The 17,460-nt window shown below is 32.7% G+C and overlaps 2 protein-coding genes and 2 long non-coding RNA genes across 6 annotated transcripts in view; 2 read left to right on the top strand and 2 right to left on the bottom strand.

Moving 5' to 3' along the window:
- Nucleotides 1–8,523, bottom strand: part of LOC123262222 (DNA-binding protein RFX2) — a 98,847-nt gene extending 90,324 nt beyond the window's left edge. Inside the window, exons 1-2 of the mRNA XM_044724372.1 lie at nucleotides 8,137–8,523; nucleotides 89–387 (exon numbers count right to left, since the gene is read on the bottom strand). Of these exons, the coding sequence (XP_044580307.1) occupies nucleotides 89–319 (231 nt within the window). The 5' untranslated portion in view covers nucleotides 320–387; nucleotides 8,137–8,523. The remainder of the gene's footprint in view (nucleotides 1–88; nucleotides 388–8,136) is intronic.
- LOC123261396 lies at nucleotides 2,749–10,749 on the top strand. The gene is made up of 3 exons (XM_044722990.1): nucleotides 2,749–3,814; nucleotides 4,461–4,839; nucleotides 10,734–10,749. Exons 1-3 carry the CDS (start codon nucleotides 2,749–2,751, stop codon nucleotides 10,747–10,749), a joined length of 1,461 nt encoding a protein of 486 aa, XP_044578925.1.
- Nucleotides 10,750–13,973: 3,224 nt separating this feature from the next.
- On the top strand, nucleotides 13,974–14,832 carry LOC123261095. 2 transcript variants are annotated; one of them, XR_006508608.1, is made up of 3 exons: nucleotides 13,974–14,179; nucleotides 14,305–14,599; nucleotides 14,676–14,832. It is a non-coding gene; the product is annotated as an uncharacterized LOC123261095 (long non-coding RNA). The 2 variants fall into 2 exon arrangements; XR_006508609.1 differs by having other exon boundaries at nucleotides 14,315–14,599.
- A 695-nt stretch (nucleotides 14,833–15,527) lies between these two features.
- Nucleotides 15,528–17,110, bottom strand: LOC123260657. 2 transcript variants are annotated; one of them, XR_006508485.1, is made up of 4 exons: nucleotides 16,590–17,110; nucleotides 15,955–16,193; nucleotides 15,708–15,846; nucleotides 15,528–15,633 (listed from the first exon to the last, which is right to left on the bottom strand). It is a non-coding gene; the product is annotated as an uncharacterized LOC123260657 (long non-coding RNA). The 2 variants fall into 2 exon arrangements; XR_006508486.1 differs by having other exon boundaries at nucleotides 15,541–15,633; nucleotides 15,704–15,846.
- Nucleotides 17,111–17,460: the final 350 nt, after the last annotated feature.

The following is a 17,460-nucleotide window of genomic DNA, read 5'->3' on the forward strand; positions in this document are numbered from 1 at the left end:
CTGTAGGCTCATAGAGTAAAAAAAATAAAAAAGTGGTGGCAAAGTAGAGAGATATTAACCAGTCACTCCAAGTAAGTATCATAAGAACCTGTATGGGCTGTAGATTGCTGGTGTTTGAAGAGTTTGGACTAGTGACCACTGTAATAATCTGTTGATTCCTCGTAGATTGGCTTTGTGCTATAGTAGATGTACTATTAGTACTTGGAGCAGTAACAACAATAATATTTGGCTTGACTTCCACCTCAGCTATTGAATTGTTACCACTATGAACAGCTCCTGTAGACGATGCTAAAGTAAACTGACCTCCTGTTGTAGTCATGGTAATCAAATCTCTTTAACTCTACACTAAAAATAATAAATTATGACTTGATGTCTGTGTCAATAATTCTAAAACAAAAAAAAAAACAAAACAAAATTATGAATAGAAATAAATTAATAACCAAAAAGATTCTGGTTTGAATAAAAATAGAATAATGTATATTTATGTATCTCAGCTCCATTATATGTATAATAAAATTATTTTTTAGAATCTAGACTTGAAACTCGACTGATCTATTTTTCTTGCCTACTTTTGCAGATTTAAAATTCAGATAATATTTACATTTGAATATATTACATTTTTGTACATTCATTGATTGTAACTACCACACTTCATAACTTGGAGGGGGTATTCTAGTCTATAAATTGGAAAAAATCGATTTTGATTCCATATTTTCAAAATTTAAACCTTTAAGAATATGTCCTTAAAAGAACTTTTCAATATAAAAATTATTCTCGAGGACATAGATATTTTAATGATTTACAATATCCAAAGGTTACCCTAATGTACTTTAAAATAATCTATCATATTTAATATTTAGTTTTTTTGTCTTCCTTGATTGGCTATCGTTCCGATAGGACGACGGGCTAAAGTGTTCAGTTAAAGCTAGTATCTGCTAGTTTAATTCTAGTTTTAAGAAAAAAAGGCCATTCGGCAGCCGAAATGGAAGTAGATTTCATAATGAATAGAAAAAAAAAACCACTAGGATTGTATACAAAAAAAATTAGGAAAACGGTTGACCCTGAAGACTATCCCTGCGAATTCCCGCTAATTCTATACCTAGGCGTTTAAATTTGCATTTATGACGTTTTTGAGCTCTTCGAGCTTAAAACTCTGATAGAAGTTTCATTGAACACTATTTTTTGAATTTTCAAACCGCAATAATTTTTGAATGAATGAACCGATTTTCGCGCAGTTGGCGGCATTAGACGCAGTTTTCTGAGCCTCATAAAGAATTTAAATCGATCGAACTAGGAATTTCGAAGTAATTCCGAAAAAACACTTTTTTCGGTTTTCTTTCGTTCATAATATCTCTCGAACGAATCAACCGATTTTGACCGGAGTAGCGGCAATCGACGTGGTTTTCGACCCTTTAAACAGCGGGGTGGACCCCATGACTCCGCTGTCTAGTAATGCTACAGGGAGTAAAAAAACAGCTCCGATGGAAGTAGACGGACAGTCAACAAACGTTCCTCCAAAAAGTGGAGGACCTATTGCTTCCGTCACTACTCATGCTTACCGCGAAAGGATCGACTCTCTACCGACCGTCACCGGCCAATAATCGCCAATGGAGCGGCTCGGGAGTTAGCAAGATCGAAGAGTTAGCTGATTTCATCAAGGACAAAAGAAATCTTCATTATGAAATCAGAAAATTGGTTACGTCCATTGCTACGGCATATAGGCTGGCCAACAAATCACCAGGCATGGCGACCCAAACAACTCCGGGTCTGACCAAAAAACCACAATCACTCCTGAAAAACTACCACAGAAGGAAAGGACAACAAGAAGAGGCAGCTGTCCACGCCCAGCCCTTCTTCAGCAATCGAGAAGCCAGCACAGAAAAGGACAGCCCGGGAAGACACCTGGACTATAGTGGACCGAAATGGGAAGAAGAAAGAAAAAGAACACGAAACAGTGGCTCCCCCTAATAAAGCTCAAAACTCGCCAAGTAAGGGTGGCTCTAAGAAACCAAGGAGGAAGAAGACAAGAACTAAGGCTATTCTTGTCCAACCAGTAGAAGGGCGAACTTACGCCGATCTCCTCAAGGAAATCAAGGCAAAAGTGAACCCGACAGAGACTGGAGTAGACATAAAGTCTATAAAACGGACGAAACTCGGGGGTGTCCTCCTTGAAATGGCTCGGAAGAGTGAGGATAACAGTTATTTCACTGACGCCGTAAGGACAGCTACTGCTAACATTGGCACGCTCAAAACACTCACGCCCACGACAACGATTGAGATCCTCGACCTAGATGGAGTCTCTACTGAAGATGATGTCCGTGAAGCACTACAACGCGACTTCACAAACAGCCTGGAGATCAAACGCCTGAATTTGACAAAACTTACACCACGAGGCAATCGGGCAGCCTTCTGCGAGATAGACGAGGCTAACGCGATCAAGGTCATTGAGAAGGCCTGTATAAAGATCGGATGCGTTAACTGTCGCATACGCCAAGTTGCGAAAGTAACCCGATGCTATAAATGTCTTGGTTTTGGGTACCAAACGCGTAACTGTATAGGACCGGACAGAAGCAAGTGTTGCTATAAATGTGGCGGAGAAAACCACAAGTCCGTAAACTGCACGGAGAAGCCAAAATGCTTCCTTTGTACGCCAGGCAAAGACGCTCAGAATGGCTTATATCATATAGCCGACTCCGGGGCTTGTAAGGCATTCCGCACCGCACTTGCCGAAGTCACGAGAAAGCATAAATGACGCGCTTATTGCAAGGCAACCTGAACAGGTGCGCTTTAGCGCAAGATCTACTGCGCCAGCGTATCTTCGAAGACAAAATTGACATCTGCCTTATCTGCGAGCAACATCTCACCATTCAAGATAGAGCACGGTTCGCTGATAAATCCGGCACGGCAGCAATCTGGATCGCTAACACGAAGAACATCACCGTCGACAACAGCGGAAGCGGATCAGGATTCATCTGGATCAAAACCCCCACGACCTACTTTATAAGCGTCTACCTTTCACCTAATGAAGGGATTAGGGTGTTCCGACAAAAAATGGCAGACATAGAGGACGCCATCGGCAAGTTCAACGAGGAAGTCATCGTGGCTGGCGATTTCAACGCGAAATGGGCTGAATGGGGTGCTGATTTCTCTGACACTAGAGGCAACGAAGTAGCAGACTTTGCAGCAAGACTCGACCTCATAGTGCTGAACACCGGAAATACTACGACTTTCAGAAGACCAGGATACCAGGAATCTATCCTCGATATCACGTTGGCGACTCCAAGGATCGCGAACATGATCGAGGATTGGACAGTATCAGAGGAGTACAGTGGCAGTGATCACCAAAATATGACATTCAGCATTCGACTAGCACCTATTCCGGTACCGCGTCGTGATCATCGACCACGGAAATGGAATGCCAGGAAGCTCGATTTAGAGGCACTGCGAACTTCTTTGACACGAAGCTCGTCTTCTTTTCAGAACAACCTGATTCCGAATACCCGTAACGAGACGGAAACGTTAGTGTCAAAAGCGATGGAAGTGATCGTCGCTTCATGCGATGCTTCTATGCCACGAATGAAAGAGCGAGGCTTCCATAGGCCGGCATACTGGTGTATTCAAGACATAGCAGAACTTCGAAAAAAATGCCACGAGCTACGTCGGCTAGCAACGAGAGCTGCGAAACGCTCTCCCAATCAAGATCTACATTCGAGCGAGTACAAGCAGACCAAAAAGAACTTAAACCGGGCTATCAAAGCAAGCAAAGCAAAATTGTGGCAAGAGATCTGTAACAACCTTGATAAAGACATCTGGGGTAAAGCCTACCAAATTGTCGCCAAACGACTTGGAAAGGCTTCACCAGAAGGGCCGAACCACCTGCTTTAGTGAACAGCATCGTAGCGGAGCTGTTTCCCAAACACCTACCGCGGGAAAGAAGACATTATATGAAAAACAGCGTAACACCTTTCACAACCAAGGAACTACATGACGCGACGAAGACTCTCAAGACAGGAAAAGCACCTGGCCCTGATGGTGCCCCGGCATCGGTGATCAAGATTGTAGCCCTGGAATACCCAGATATACTGCTGAACGGTTACAACGCATGCCTAGCAACTGGCACGTTTCCAACGGCCTGGAAGCCGCAGAGATTGGTTCTGTTAGATAAAGGTAAATGTAGCCCTGTAACACCTTCGTCATTCAGACCACTCTGCATGCCTGACATAGCTGGGAAACTGCTCGAGAAGCTCATACAGGGAAGAATACGCAACGAATCGATCGAGGTTTTGCAACAAACCAACATGATTTCAAGAAAGGATGATCGACAGTCGGCGCGATCCAGAAAGTCGTAGGGATAGTGAGAGAAGCATGGTCCGGTAGCCTCAAAGCCCGCAAGGTGTGTCTTGTCCTGACACTAGACATCAAAAACACTTTCAACAGCGCGAATTGGGGTGGCATTCTAGATACTTTAGAGCACAAATTTGACGCGAACCTAGAAAATCTGGCAATAGTTGATGACTATCTCGACGAAAGAACTCTGATAGCAGAAAGGACGGAGGGCCAACAAGAACATGACATAACGGCTGGTGTGCCGCAAGGTTCAATCATGGGGCCCGACCTATGGAACGCGGATTATGACGAACTCCTGGAAATCCCGTTACCAAAACAAGTGGAGCTCACGGGCTTCGCAGACGATGTCGCGGCTACGATAATAGTAGACAGTGCCGAGGAGTCAGAACTACTTGTTAGGGAAAATATTGATGCCGTCGAAAATTGGCTTGAGAAACATCACCTGAAACTCGCCAAGCAGAAAACCGAGATCTTCGTCTTGACTCGACAAAAGTGGTTCTCAAAACCTTTCGTCATGAACATGGGCGGGACAACACTGACGCCAACAAGGGCCCTGCGCTATCTAGGGGAAATGATAGACGAGAATAGCGGAGATATGGGCAGACATATTAAAGCTGACCTACCGGCGAAAGATGGCGGCAGTGCAGCGGCGAGGCGCTCTCAGGCTTGCCTGTGCCTACCGCACGGTTTCCGAAGCGGCTGTATTGGTCATTGCGGGAGCCGCGCCCATCGACTAACTAGCGTTCGAGAGAGCAAAACTCTATGACGCTAAAACCAGTGGAGAAAACATGAAGGAGGCAAGAGCAAGAATAGAGGTGGAAACGCAGCAAGAGTGGCAGGACCGATGGACATCGGGGGAGACGGGCAGATGGACAGCGCGCCTGATCCCAAACATCAACGTCTGGCTCTCACTGAAGCACGGGGACACACACTTCTTCCTTACCCAGCTATTGACAGGACACAGTTTAACGCCTATCTTTTTAAGATGGACCTGCACCCCACAACAATGTGAAAATACTGCCCAGATCAAATAGACGACGCCGAATATAAGTTCTTCGAGTGTGTACGGTGGAAGGACTACAGAAGCAGCACCGAAGAAATTATAGGCACAACGTTCTCCCCCGAGAGCTTGATAGCCTGCATGCTCAGAAAAAAAGATAACTGGTCAGCTGTCGCAGCCTACGCGCAGCGCCTTCTAAAAAAAAAAAAAAACCGCAGAAAGGGACCAGTTACCCTATAACTTAGCTTTTGTCATTTTATAAATTTAAAATTCAACGGAAATCGTTGAGAAACGGCTTAATTTTTTCAACTTTCCGCTATGAAAAATAATCATTTTCAAATAAATATGATAAATGGACTCTGTTATGCAATAGTGTGTTAAGTACATAGAATTTCCAAAGCACTTAACACATTAATGCATAACAGTGTCCAAATAATCATATAAAAATGAGAATTTATTGGTTTTGTCTCGGTTTTCAAAAATTAAATTCTCATCAGATCTCTACGTATTTACGAGATTCTAGAAATTTATTTTGACAATTGTTACATTGATGTCCTAAATTAGGACTCCTGATGTATGGGCGTGCGTGTGTTTGTGTGTATGTGTGTGTACCTTTCAGAACTTTTGAACGACTTGATTAATCGAAACACCATTTAGGATATTTGAAAGAAGCCTACTTCCGTTTAATTTCATGTGAATTAAAATGTTAAAAAAATTTTTTTTTTTCATAAGTTCAAAATTTATTGTCAGATCGTTTTACAGGTAATGAGAAAACTTCTTGTGCCTGATAAGCCACGTTAAATGCTGTGAGCCGAGCCAAAATCGGTCAATTCATTCAAAAGATATTGTTGTGGAGAAAATTCTGAAAAGTTTTCTTTTCGCAGAACCTCGGAATTTCTTGCTGAATCATTCTGCAAATAAGAAATAATCGTTTTGTGTTGTTATTTGTTCGAGAGATATCAAATTTATAAATTTTCAAAACTGGATATTTTTTATCGTTGAAGGAAAAACAGAAAAACTACTATATTGTTGAGCTTGAAGAGCTCAAAACATCGTGGAATATTTTCCAAGCGTTTTACGCTTGAATATAGCCCAAAGTTTTAGGGATGGATTGCAGGGTCAACCATGTTTTGATTTTTTTTCTACAATTATTCGAAATTAGTTAAATTTTTATATTTTTGTGACTTTTTTAATTGATACATCAATAGCAATTTCACTAGAATTTCTCCAACTAAATCTCCAACTTATACGAAAATTAAAATAAAAATGTAAAAGAAATGATCAGATAATTTACTTTCTTAATTAAAAAAAAAAAAAATTCCAAAGACCTTATTTTATCGAATTAAATTTAATATCTTAATATCACCATTTGTTTTAAAATATTTAAAAAAAATTTTTGTAATGCAAATAAAGACCAATCATCGTACTATTTGATCGAAAAATAATGAATCCGCGTTAAATCAGTCATTTTTATGACTGATCAGTCGATTTGTTAATCAGTCAATTTTTCGAAAGCTAATCTTTAAGGACCCAGTTTCTTTTCCTTGAAAATTTTCTAATGTGATTCACGAAAATAAGCTTGATTATAGACGCTCAACTCAAATTTGAAGATACTTAACATCAATGATATTGATTTTAATGCTCAAATAAATTAGAATCTTTAATAGTCAATAAGTAAATTTCGATCTTAAAATAATTTTTTAAAAACAAAAAATTTTATTTTATTATTTTAAATTGTTTTTATTTCTCTTGGTTCACAGCAAGATTTTAAATCTTTTTCACTTTGGATTTTTCACTGTTTCACTTTGGATTTTTTATAAATACATTTATTATCAGCGTTAGCTATTATCATTTTCTTTTGTTTAGAATAATTTTTGCGAAGGAATACTTATAATTTTTTTTCTAGCCAATTAGCCATTTACTTATAATCTTTTATCTACTATATATTTTTGTTAATAAATAAACTCAGTGCAAAAAAAATTGTCAAAAATTACCAACAATTATTTTAAATAACCAATTATTTTAAATAGTTGCATTTTTCTAATTTTGTTGTTTTGTCAATGAATAAATAACTTTAATTATAATAGGTTAGAGTTATAAGGTCAACAACTAGAACATCCATACAAAATTAAACCTAGTTACCTATTAACTAACCCCTTATATTTTAAGATTAAAGTTTCCTAAAACATATATTTTTTTATTATAAAACTAAGTAGTAATTGATTTTACATTATTAAGTTTATCTATATCATTTTCATCCCATTGTAAGAGGGAATATTATGGAAAAGTTACCTATGGAGTTGTCGCATATGATTACACAAATTACTTAAAATATCACTAATAAATGGCTTCCTTAATCATCTTAATGTTCAAATTCTTGGTTATTCAGGTGCTATTTGTATTATTGATATATTTTTAATTTCTGTTAATTGGTTCTAAGGTATGTCTAAGGTAGGTACTTCATACTACTCATTTAATGATACCTATTAAATTGTTAGAGTAAAATTTTTTTTTATTCATAATTTTTAAGTTGCGACACAAACTGGACCACGGTCAGTAATTTTATCCTTTGCCGTATCAATAATAGTAATTATTTACAAACGTAAAAATGATATAAATACATCGTTATCATCATACTTGTCACAATCAGTTTGTAAAGTTGATCAGTTTTAGTTTTTTGAATTTATGATAAGTTTGAAATATGATCATTACGACTGATTTAAATAATTAAATTAACTTAGCTTTCGCTATCATTCAGTACAAAAAAATCCTTATAGAGTTAAACTTACAGAAATTAATTATTAATTAAACTGACGACGCCCGGTCAGTGTCACTTGTCTGCCTCACGGTCTCCTTGACTACCATACAACAAACCGCGTTATTTTTTTATCAAACTGATACACTTTTTATTTATACTTAATATAAGGAACTTATATTTTAAAGGGAACACGAATTTTTATAGTGACGTAATAGATTCCATTATCAGATTAAAGAACAATTAGAAACAAAACATTGAAAGTATTTATATCAAATGGAAAAATAACTTAGGAACTACTTTATTCTTCTTGACATATAGGGGTTATTACGCTCAACTAAGTATGGAGGGTAGAAGTACTTGTACCCTCCATACAACTAACTTATGGAGGGTAGAGGTATCTCTACCCTCCATAAACTAACTAAGTAAATGATACTGTAATGCCTCTAGATGCATCCAGAAGGTGACGCTACCAGCCAGTGCAAATTTAAATGTAATATAGATTATATTAATTGATAATTTAAATAGTGAACACTATCCAAATTATAAAGTTTAGGTTCTGTATCGTAGAGTATTTATTATATAGAGTATATTTTGTTTCAAATAAATATATGCTATTATCGAGTACAAAGGGACATTGTATTTGAGTTCTGAGAAACCTTAGGTACTTAAGATTCTGAGGAAAAGCCATAAAAGACACGTGTGAGAAAAATTCTATGATCCCTTGTTTCAACGGCTAAATAATAATGTAACAAATATGTAACAAAAAAATAAGATCGTTAAACAACATATTTTTGTTAAACTTGCTTTAATATAATATTGCAACGAAATATATAAAAATTAAATTAAAAATTTATATCCTGTGTCGAACTTATAAATAATTATTAATTAATGTTAAAAGAATAAGATTGTATAAAATAATATTATTAAATGATATTTATCTCTTACATTAACAATTAAACTATTTCATAGTTTTAATAGACTATAGATTGATAGAAATAGTAATAAGCTTAATCTAATTTGCAAAATACGAATATTAATGCACTGCAATATAAATAATTTATAAATAAATATATGTGAATATAATAGAAAATATTATATATTAGTGTGTGAAAATCATTTATATGTAGTAGAAATATGTGTACTTATATATGTACAAGAGCGGATATATGTATGGGAGTTATGGTGGGAGAAGAACGGAGTTTGAAGCTCTTCGGAAAAACTATGTAACGACACTTCTCACCGAGAGCTTAGATTGCTAAGATCACTTCATTGTAAACCTCAATTTTATATTTTGAAGCTTTTTAATATTTTGTCAACTTGAATAATAAATTGAAACCAACTAAATAATTTTGATCGAAATTAAATAACGTCTAAATAGAATTCTTTTATTTAAAATGATTCCTTTCCCGCGCTGAAACCGAGTATTTTAATACTCCCGGGCGAAAGAACTACAGTAAGTAAAGTTTGGGTTGCAGTTAGGGATGGGCGATGTTAGCAAAAAAAATCGACATCGGACTATCGATTTTCGAAATTTTTCACCATCGAACCATCGATGTTTTGAGAAAAACATCGAAACATCGATTGTAGACATCGATGTTGAAAATGCGCGCGAAAATTCGAAAAAATTATACTTATTACCAAATTTGGCGTAAAAAGAAATAATTTTTAATTATTTTAATTATTATTGCCCTTACACCCTCAAAATTTTGACTAAAATCCAAAAAACCCTAAATAAGGCAAAAAATTGCGAAAAACTGCAGCCACAGCGATGAATAAAATTTTTTGGACCTATATCAAGCATGATTTTTATATATTTCAATTCACTGAATCTGAATTTGAACGTTAATTAGTCCGTTGAGCCGTCAAAATTTGAAAAAATAGCAAAAAACTAAAAAAAATGACAATAAATCATGAAAAATCGAAATTATCAACATAAAAAAATTTTTTGGATTCAGATTGAGTATGATTAAAATTCAAAAAAATCTCAAAAACCAAAAAAATCGGGAAAATTAAAGTTATAAATAAGAGAAAAAAATCTATCAAACACTGTGTAGGTCATTTAAAGATTAAAAAAATTCGATACAATCAAACGACAGACTGAAATTCGAAAATATGGTTATTTCGTTATTTTTGAATTCTAAGATCATATTCCAGCTATGAAAATGCACTTGCAAGTCATTAACAATTGTGTTTAATAGATTTTTTTTCCCATATTTATAACTGTAATTTTTACGATTTTTTTTTGGGTATTTTCAGATTTTTAATTTTATAATTTCGAATGGTGCATATGACAAAAAAGGGCGCTGATATTTAAAAAAAAAAAAAATACTATGTAAGAAATTACTTAATTATAATTTTTTTTTTTTTTTTCAATCAATTCATCAATTTTTTTTTTTCTTAAAAAGGATGAGCGTTATGAGGCGTGCACTTTTAGAAAAAATTTTCCAAACTTTTTGTTATTTCACAAGGTTTAATTGTCGAGTAAAACCTAGTCAGACTGACAACATGTCCGAATTAATAAATTACTAGTTCTGAGAAATTTTGCTACAACAATTTTGTTTATAAACAAAATGCATTATTTATAATTTATAATTTATCATAAATTAAATTAAATAATTCAAATTATAGCGAATTTGCCGCGTAATGCATCAAAACGACATCTATTATATCATCGGATATAACATTTTTCAAAAATAGATTTCATTTTTTAAATTGGCCATAAGTGCAGTTGTACATTTATAATTATTTCCCTTTTATTAGTGTCCATTTATATCAATGTCTAATTTTACTTAGTACTTTTATTATTATTTCCAAAAATCAAATGTCCATTTTAGAAATTTCCATATCCATTTATTCAAATATCCAAAAATACACATTTCCAATAATACAAAAGCAACACGAACAGGGATAAATTAATGTCACGCATAGTAAATGATTTTAACACACTAATATATAATATTTTCTATTATATTCACATATATTTATTTATAAATTATATATATTGCAGTGCATTAATATTCGTATTTTGCAAATTAGATTAAGCTTATTACTATTTCTATCAATCTATAATCTACTAATTATTAATGTAAGAGATAAATATCATTTAATAATATTATTTTATAAAATCTTATTCTCTTTTAACATTAGTTAATAATTATTTATGAGTTGGATACATGATATGAATTGTTAATTTAATTTTTATATACTTCGTTGCAATATTACATAAAAGCAAGTTTAACAAAAATATGTTATTTAACGATCTTATTTTTTTGTTACATATTTGTTACGTTATTATTTAGCCGTTGAAACAAGGGATCATAGAATTTTTCTCACACGTGTCTTTTATGGCTTTTCCTCAGAATCTCAAGTACCTAAGGTTTCTCAGAACTCAACTACAATGTCACTTTGTACTCGATAATAGCTTATATTTATTTGAAACAAAAATATACTCTATATAATAAATATTCTACGATACAGAACCTAAACTTTTCTAATTTCGACAGTATTCACTATTTAAATTATGAATTAATAAAATATTTTAATATAATCTAAATTACATTTAAATTTGCACTTCACTGGCTGGTAGCGTCACCTACTGGATGCATCTAGAGACATTACACCTCAAATAAGGGTGAATAATCCCAATAATCCGCCCAGACTGTCTTTTTGTAATAGAATATCCGAACAAAAACAGTTTCACTGTAAAAAATCGCGCCAAGTCCACGTTCATAAGACTATTAAGAAAAAAAAATTTTTTTTTTTCTTTACAAAAAGATATAAAATAGAAAAATTAAAAAATCCAAGTAACCGATATGATTGTATATGATTTTCGGAAATTAAAAAAAAATTTTTGGAACGTATTTAGTGTGCGTGGTTGCAAAATATTTTACTTTTAATGAAATTCGTAAAATCTATTTACTAGGACTTTAAAAAAATTGAAATACAAAATGACGCACACCAAGTACGTTCCAAAATTTTTTTCTTAATTTTTAAATTTACAACAAAATTTTTTTTAATTTCCGAAAATCAAATACAATCATATCGGTTACTTGGATTTTTAAATTTTTCTATTTTATATCTTTTTGTAAAGAAAAAAGAAATTTTTTTTTTTTTTCTTAATAGTCTTATGAACGTGGACTTGGCGCGATTTTTTACAGTGAAACTGTTTTGTTCGATTTTAGTATTTTGTAATTATAATGAAAATTTACAATTAATACCAACTTAAATCTCGCGTTGGCAGCATTTTTTACTGCAAATTATCCCCTTGAAGCTACAGTTTATGTAGATATAATTCCAGTGCACCCTGGCGGCCGTAAATGTAAGCTGTGAATTACTTTTTAACTGTAGTTGCGTATCTATAGGAGGATTACTACACATTTTATTTTATCTAGTCTGTGGCGCTGACCTTTCTCCATCAAAAAAGTTGGGATCGAAATTTGTGAGCGAGCTATAGTATGTGCTGATAAAATTTAATAATTTCAAGTAAATAAATTGTTATAAGTGAATATAATTAATTAATACGGTGAAATAAATTATGAATTACTGTTATAATAAACAAATTGGGTAAAACAAGTATTTTAGAATTAAATAAAATTTCGCAGCCTCAAAAAACCGTTCTGCTTACAGTAAACACAGTCGGTAGTCTGGCGCTCCGTTTACAACGGATTTGAACGGAACTTGGCGCCAAATTCTACCGAATCTGTGGATTTGATGGCATATAGATTATTCGTAAATACTTCAAATATAAAGTATGGTAGTTTTTCAATTACAGCACTAGAGCGCATAATGCGGCATTGTGCGCAGTTTCGAGTGTTCCAATAACAGCAACGCTTCACACAGTTGGACACTCAAAAAACCTTTGCTCGCGGCTGTGATGCGTAAGAGTTACCAACGAGTCTACATCAAATTAAAAGTATTTTTTTGTATTGAGTTGGTATAATTAACGTTTATCTTATTATCTATCAAATTTTATTATTTTTGACAGTTGTAAGTGTATTTTATTATTATTGATAAATAATTATTATTGCAATAAAATTAAATATATACAATAAAACAAATTATATTTAACTATTATATTTTTATTTCTAATATTTAATTATGGATGACTAACTTAAACGAATTTATATTCTTTTTATTATTTTATCTTTATAAAATGAAATCGTTTTTTAGATTTTTATATTTGTAAGCATTGTCATGATGTGATTGAGGGTTTTGAATTAGCCGCTTAACATGAATGTTTCCAAAGATTTTAAAGATTTAAATATACAGGTAAACAAATATTTAGATTTTTAGATTGCCAAACTTTCGAATTTTTGTCCAAAACTTGAAGCAATACCAACGCAATCTACTGCTGTATTTCTTAACTAATCTGTTTCAATCAAACATGTGCTAATGCGGCACCGTGCGGCAATGAGTCGCACTGTGCTCGTAATTGGAAAACTACCTAGAGCTGTATTCATAGTTCCGGCTTATGTAAGTGCACCTTAAGCACAAGCTTAAGGCAGCGTTTAGATTCATATACGGCTTTCTTAAGATATACTTCAAAATTTGATCTTATCTAAGACATGTGGCTGGGATAAATATTCATAATTTTAACTTAAGACAAGCTTGAGCATTAGATATTTCTGATGTATTCATATTCAAATAAGACGGTCTTATAAAATACCTTAACCTTACTTTTCATCCAAATAAGAGAGTTTTTTCTAAGTCATCATTTCAGTTGACTTGAGATAATCTTAAATGTATTTACAGTGAAAAAGTGGTTCAAATAATGAATTTTTGGGGTTATATAATATTGACATCGACGATAATAATGATATCAATTTTGATTTGGACGACGATGATTTAATCATACGTATTCCAAAAACGTTATATTCGAGATGTGCAAGATCCTTTTGATTTTTGTTCAGACATCGAATTCAAGTAAAGATATAGATTTGACAAGGATAATGTTAAATTCGGAATATTACCTCTTATAGAACAAAAATTTAACTAAAGTCAATAAACGAGGATTACCAATCCCACCAATTTTTCAATTATTATGATTGCGATTTTATGCAACTGCAAGTTTTCAGGTAATTATAAATCAAGTTGAGAATATTTATTTCTTATTTACAGTTATTTGCTAACTTAGAGAACACTGAAAAGAGCTGTTTTATTTTTCAAACAAATATATATTTTGATAAAAGTATTCTTACAGCTCGTTTTAGGTGATACCATGACAGTATCACAACCAACAGTTTCCAGAATAGTTTTTTGGTGAGCGTTTTACTTGCAAGCGAAATTCATGATTACATTAAAATGCCTCGAACTCAAGCAGCAAAATTAGAAAACCAGAGACTTTTTGAACGTTTGGGATTTGGTGATGGAGCAATTGGAATACCCGGGTTGATGGAGCAATTGATTGCACTTATATCCGATGAGTTCATACAATGTTTCAAAATATTAATGAAATCAACAGAAATCGAAAGGGCTATTTTTCTCTGAATGTACAAGTAAGTATTTCTTTTATTTTCACTAGTCATTACAGACTGAACAACTTATAATATGATAATTTTTATTATTTCGTAGGCGATTGTTGGCTCATGGATGGAATTTTTAGATATTGTTCCAGAATGGCCTGGTAGCGCTCATGATAGTCGAATTTTTCAAAATTCTCGAATTTACATGAGATATTCTGAACGTGAACTAACTGGGATACTTGTCTACGTATTCTTTGATAATTTGTAATCATAAATTAAAGTCACAATTTTATCTCAGTTGAATTCCGAACTGTAAATGTAATAAATTCAGAATTGTAAATATAATGGATTCTATAAAAATTTAAACTTTCGTTAAATAGATATCATTTGTAATTACTTTTTCAAAAATATATCTATAAGAAAAGTTTTTGAACGTGTTTTAATAAAAACAAAATTTTTATAAAAACTATTTTATTTTCAACCTTGACATTTTGGTTTGATTACATTAAAAAGTAATTTATTTAATATAAAAATTTAATACATGCTTTAATAAAAGTTACGAGCTTAACACTCTAATATAGAACAAAATTGCATTCAAATGAACTTTAAAAATTAAAATACTGTTAGCCCTTGGTACTTGAAAAGTTTTTAACGTACAGTATAAAATTATTTGTATTTTAAAAATTGCTATCACCTTATAAAATCTTTCAAACTAACGATAAATTTTTATCTTTACATTTCTATGCTATTTATTATAAAAATTAATAATAAACTAGAAATATCCAGAAAAATCATGTCAATCATGCCCGTAATTCTTATTTTGTTGTCTTAATAAATTTAACTCACTTAGTTCAGCTGCAGCGGTTGCTGCACGAATCTCTAATTTATATTTTTGTTTCAGGTGTTCTATTGTTAGATTATGTATCTCTTTCTTTATGTTGCCATTTCAGTTGAAATAATTTCTCTTCTTGCTTTATTATTTTCTTAACCTTTCGCTTCTATAGAATTTCTCGTCTTCATTGGGTGGATTTTTTTCTTCCTTTAGTTGTTTTCCCTATATTGTTGAGCTAAGATGATTTTAAAAATATTAATTAAAATATATATTTTAAGTATTATGGCTAATAAAACTATTTCTACCAACGATTTTTTAGTAACAATAGACGATGAGGGTTCACGTGGTAATTCTTCATCATCATTGCCATCATTCTCATCATCTGGGAATAGTTGTTCAAGGCTTATGTATTCTTCACATTCCATTGAGTCAACAGCATTACACTTAGCTAGATAAAAAATATTTCTTATAATTTCATTAATAGTGAACGATTAACCAATATATAAGAAAGTCAGAACTGCAAATATCTTGGTAGTTTTAAAAATAAAATAATTACAGAAGGAAAAAAAGATGAAAACGTCCTAGTAACTTCTTCTTCAGACTTATTTGAAGAAAATAAAATCGGTGCAGTTTTAATTAAGTTTGGGGCAATAAGGAAATATCAGGATCAACTTCAGAATCTGGAATTGATGGACCGACCCCAGTTGCAAGGCGATGTTGCTTTTTGGTTGTCAGCGCATTCCGTTGTTTTGTTTTTAGATTTGACCAAAGTTTTTTGAGTTGATCTGCATTTCGCTGCAATATTTTTAAAAATTATTATAAATTCGGCATACTATGTATTAAAAAAATAAAGATGAAATTAACAGATAACTAACAATTTTTAATTGTTTCTCTTTGAAAAAATCAAAATAAAACGCAATTAACGAAAAAATTTCACATCCCAAGCGGCACAAATTTTTTTTTGTTAATGTTTTGTTAAATTTAAGTTGACAATTATTAATTTTTAACTTCTTGTTGAGTGAAATCTACCAAAAGTTAACATTTTTTGTGACGCTTGGGATGTAGAAAATTTGAAAACTACAAGTCCAATTTTCAAGAAAAACTTTCTAAAACTAATTTATTTGTAAAATTTAATTAAAAACTGATCAAGTGGCTGTTAATTTTAGAGTCATATTAAAAATTTAATTTTACCCTTTCAGTAATTATACTAGATGAATTAAAGTCGGTTGCGATGAAATCCCATGCTTCTTTTTTTTCACTTAATGTAGCAGCATAACTCTTTTTATTTTCAATTACTTGGGCATAATTTTTTAAAATTTGTAGAAAATATTTTTTTTCTACAGCGGTAAAATTAGTACTTTTTCCTTTTTTTGACATATTTTCTTCTGATCTTGCGGTAATAATTTTCTAGTTGAATTAGAGGCTTGAATTTGAGGCTTACAATTTTCTAAGGTACATTTGTACATCTGTTTACAATTTTGAATAAAAAACTTCATTGTCAAAATTTAAGTACTTTTCAACCAATGAGATTGTTGGAAACATAAGAATTTTCACGGAAATTGACGAACACGCGTTGACTTGGTCTTAAGTTGGGTCTTACTAAAGCTTATCTTACTGAAAATAAGATCCTGCTTAAAACTTTTTACTTACTCAAGTTTATCTTAAAGAATGACTCTGAAAACATCATAACTTACAGCCGATAAGGCCGTCTTCATGAAGACAGGCTTGGTACAAACTTAAGACCGGACTATGAATACGGCCCCTATAGTACTTAAGGTTGCACGGACAGTACCCCGTAAGTCATAATAGAATCTAAATTTTTTTTCATCAAAATTAAAAATTTGAATACGAAAATTCATTACTATAGTTTAACCGTTACCTTACATTATTATTAATTAAAATAATTGAATAATTTCATTAATAAAACAATGAATAGCCAACGTTTGACTCAAGTATTTTTTCACAAAACTCAGACCTGGCAACACCGCGCATAACAGCTGTTTATATTTATCTAGCTGTGTAGTGTTGAGTTGAAAAACATAACCCATAAATAAATATACAC

This window comes from Cotesia glomerata, linkage group LG3 (genome assembly GCF_020080835.1).
Source record: "Cotesia glomerata isolate CgM1 linkage group LG3, MPM_Cglom_v2.3, whole genome shotgun sequence".
Lineage (NCBI taxonomy): Eukaryota > Metazoa > Arthropoda > Insecta > Hymenoptera > Braconidae > Cotesia > Cotesia glomerata.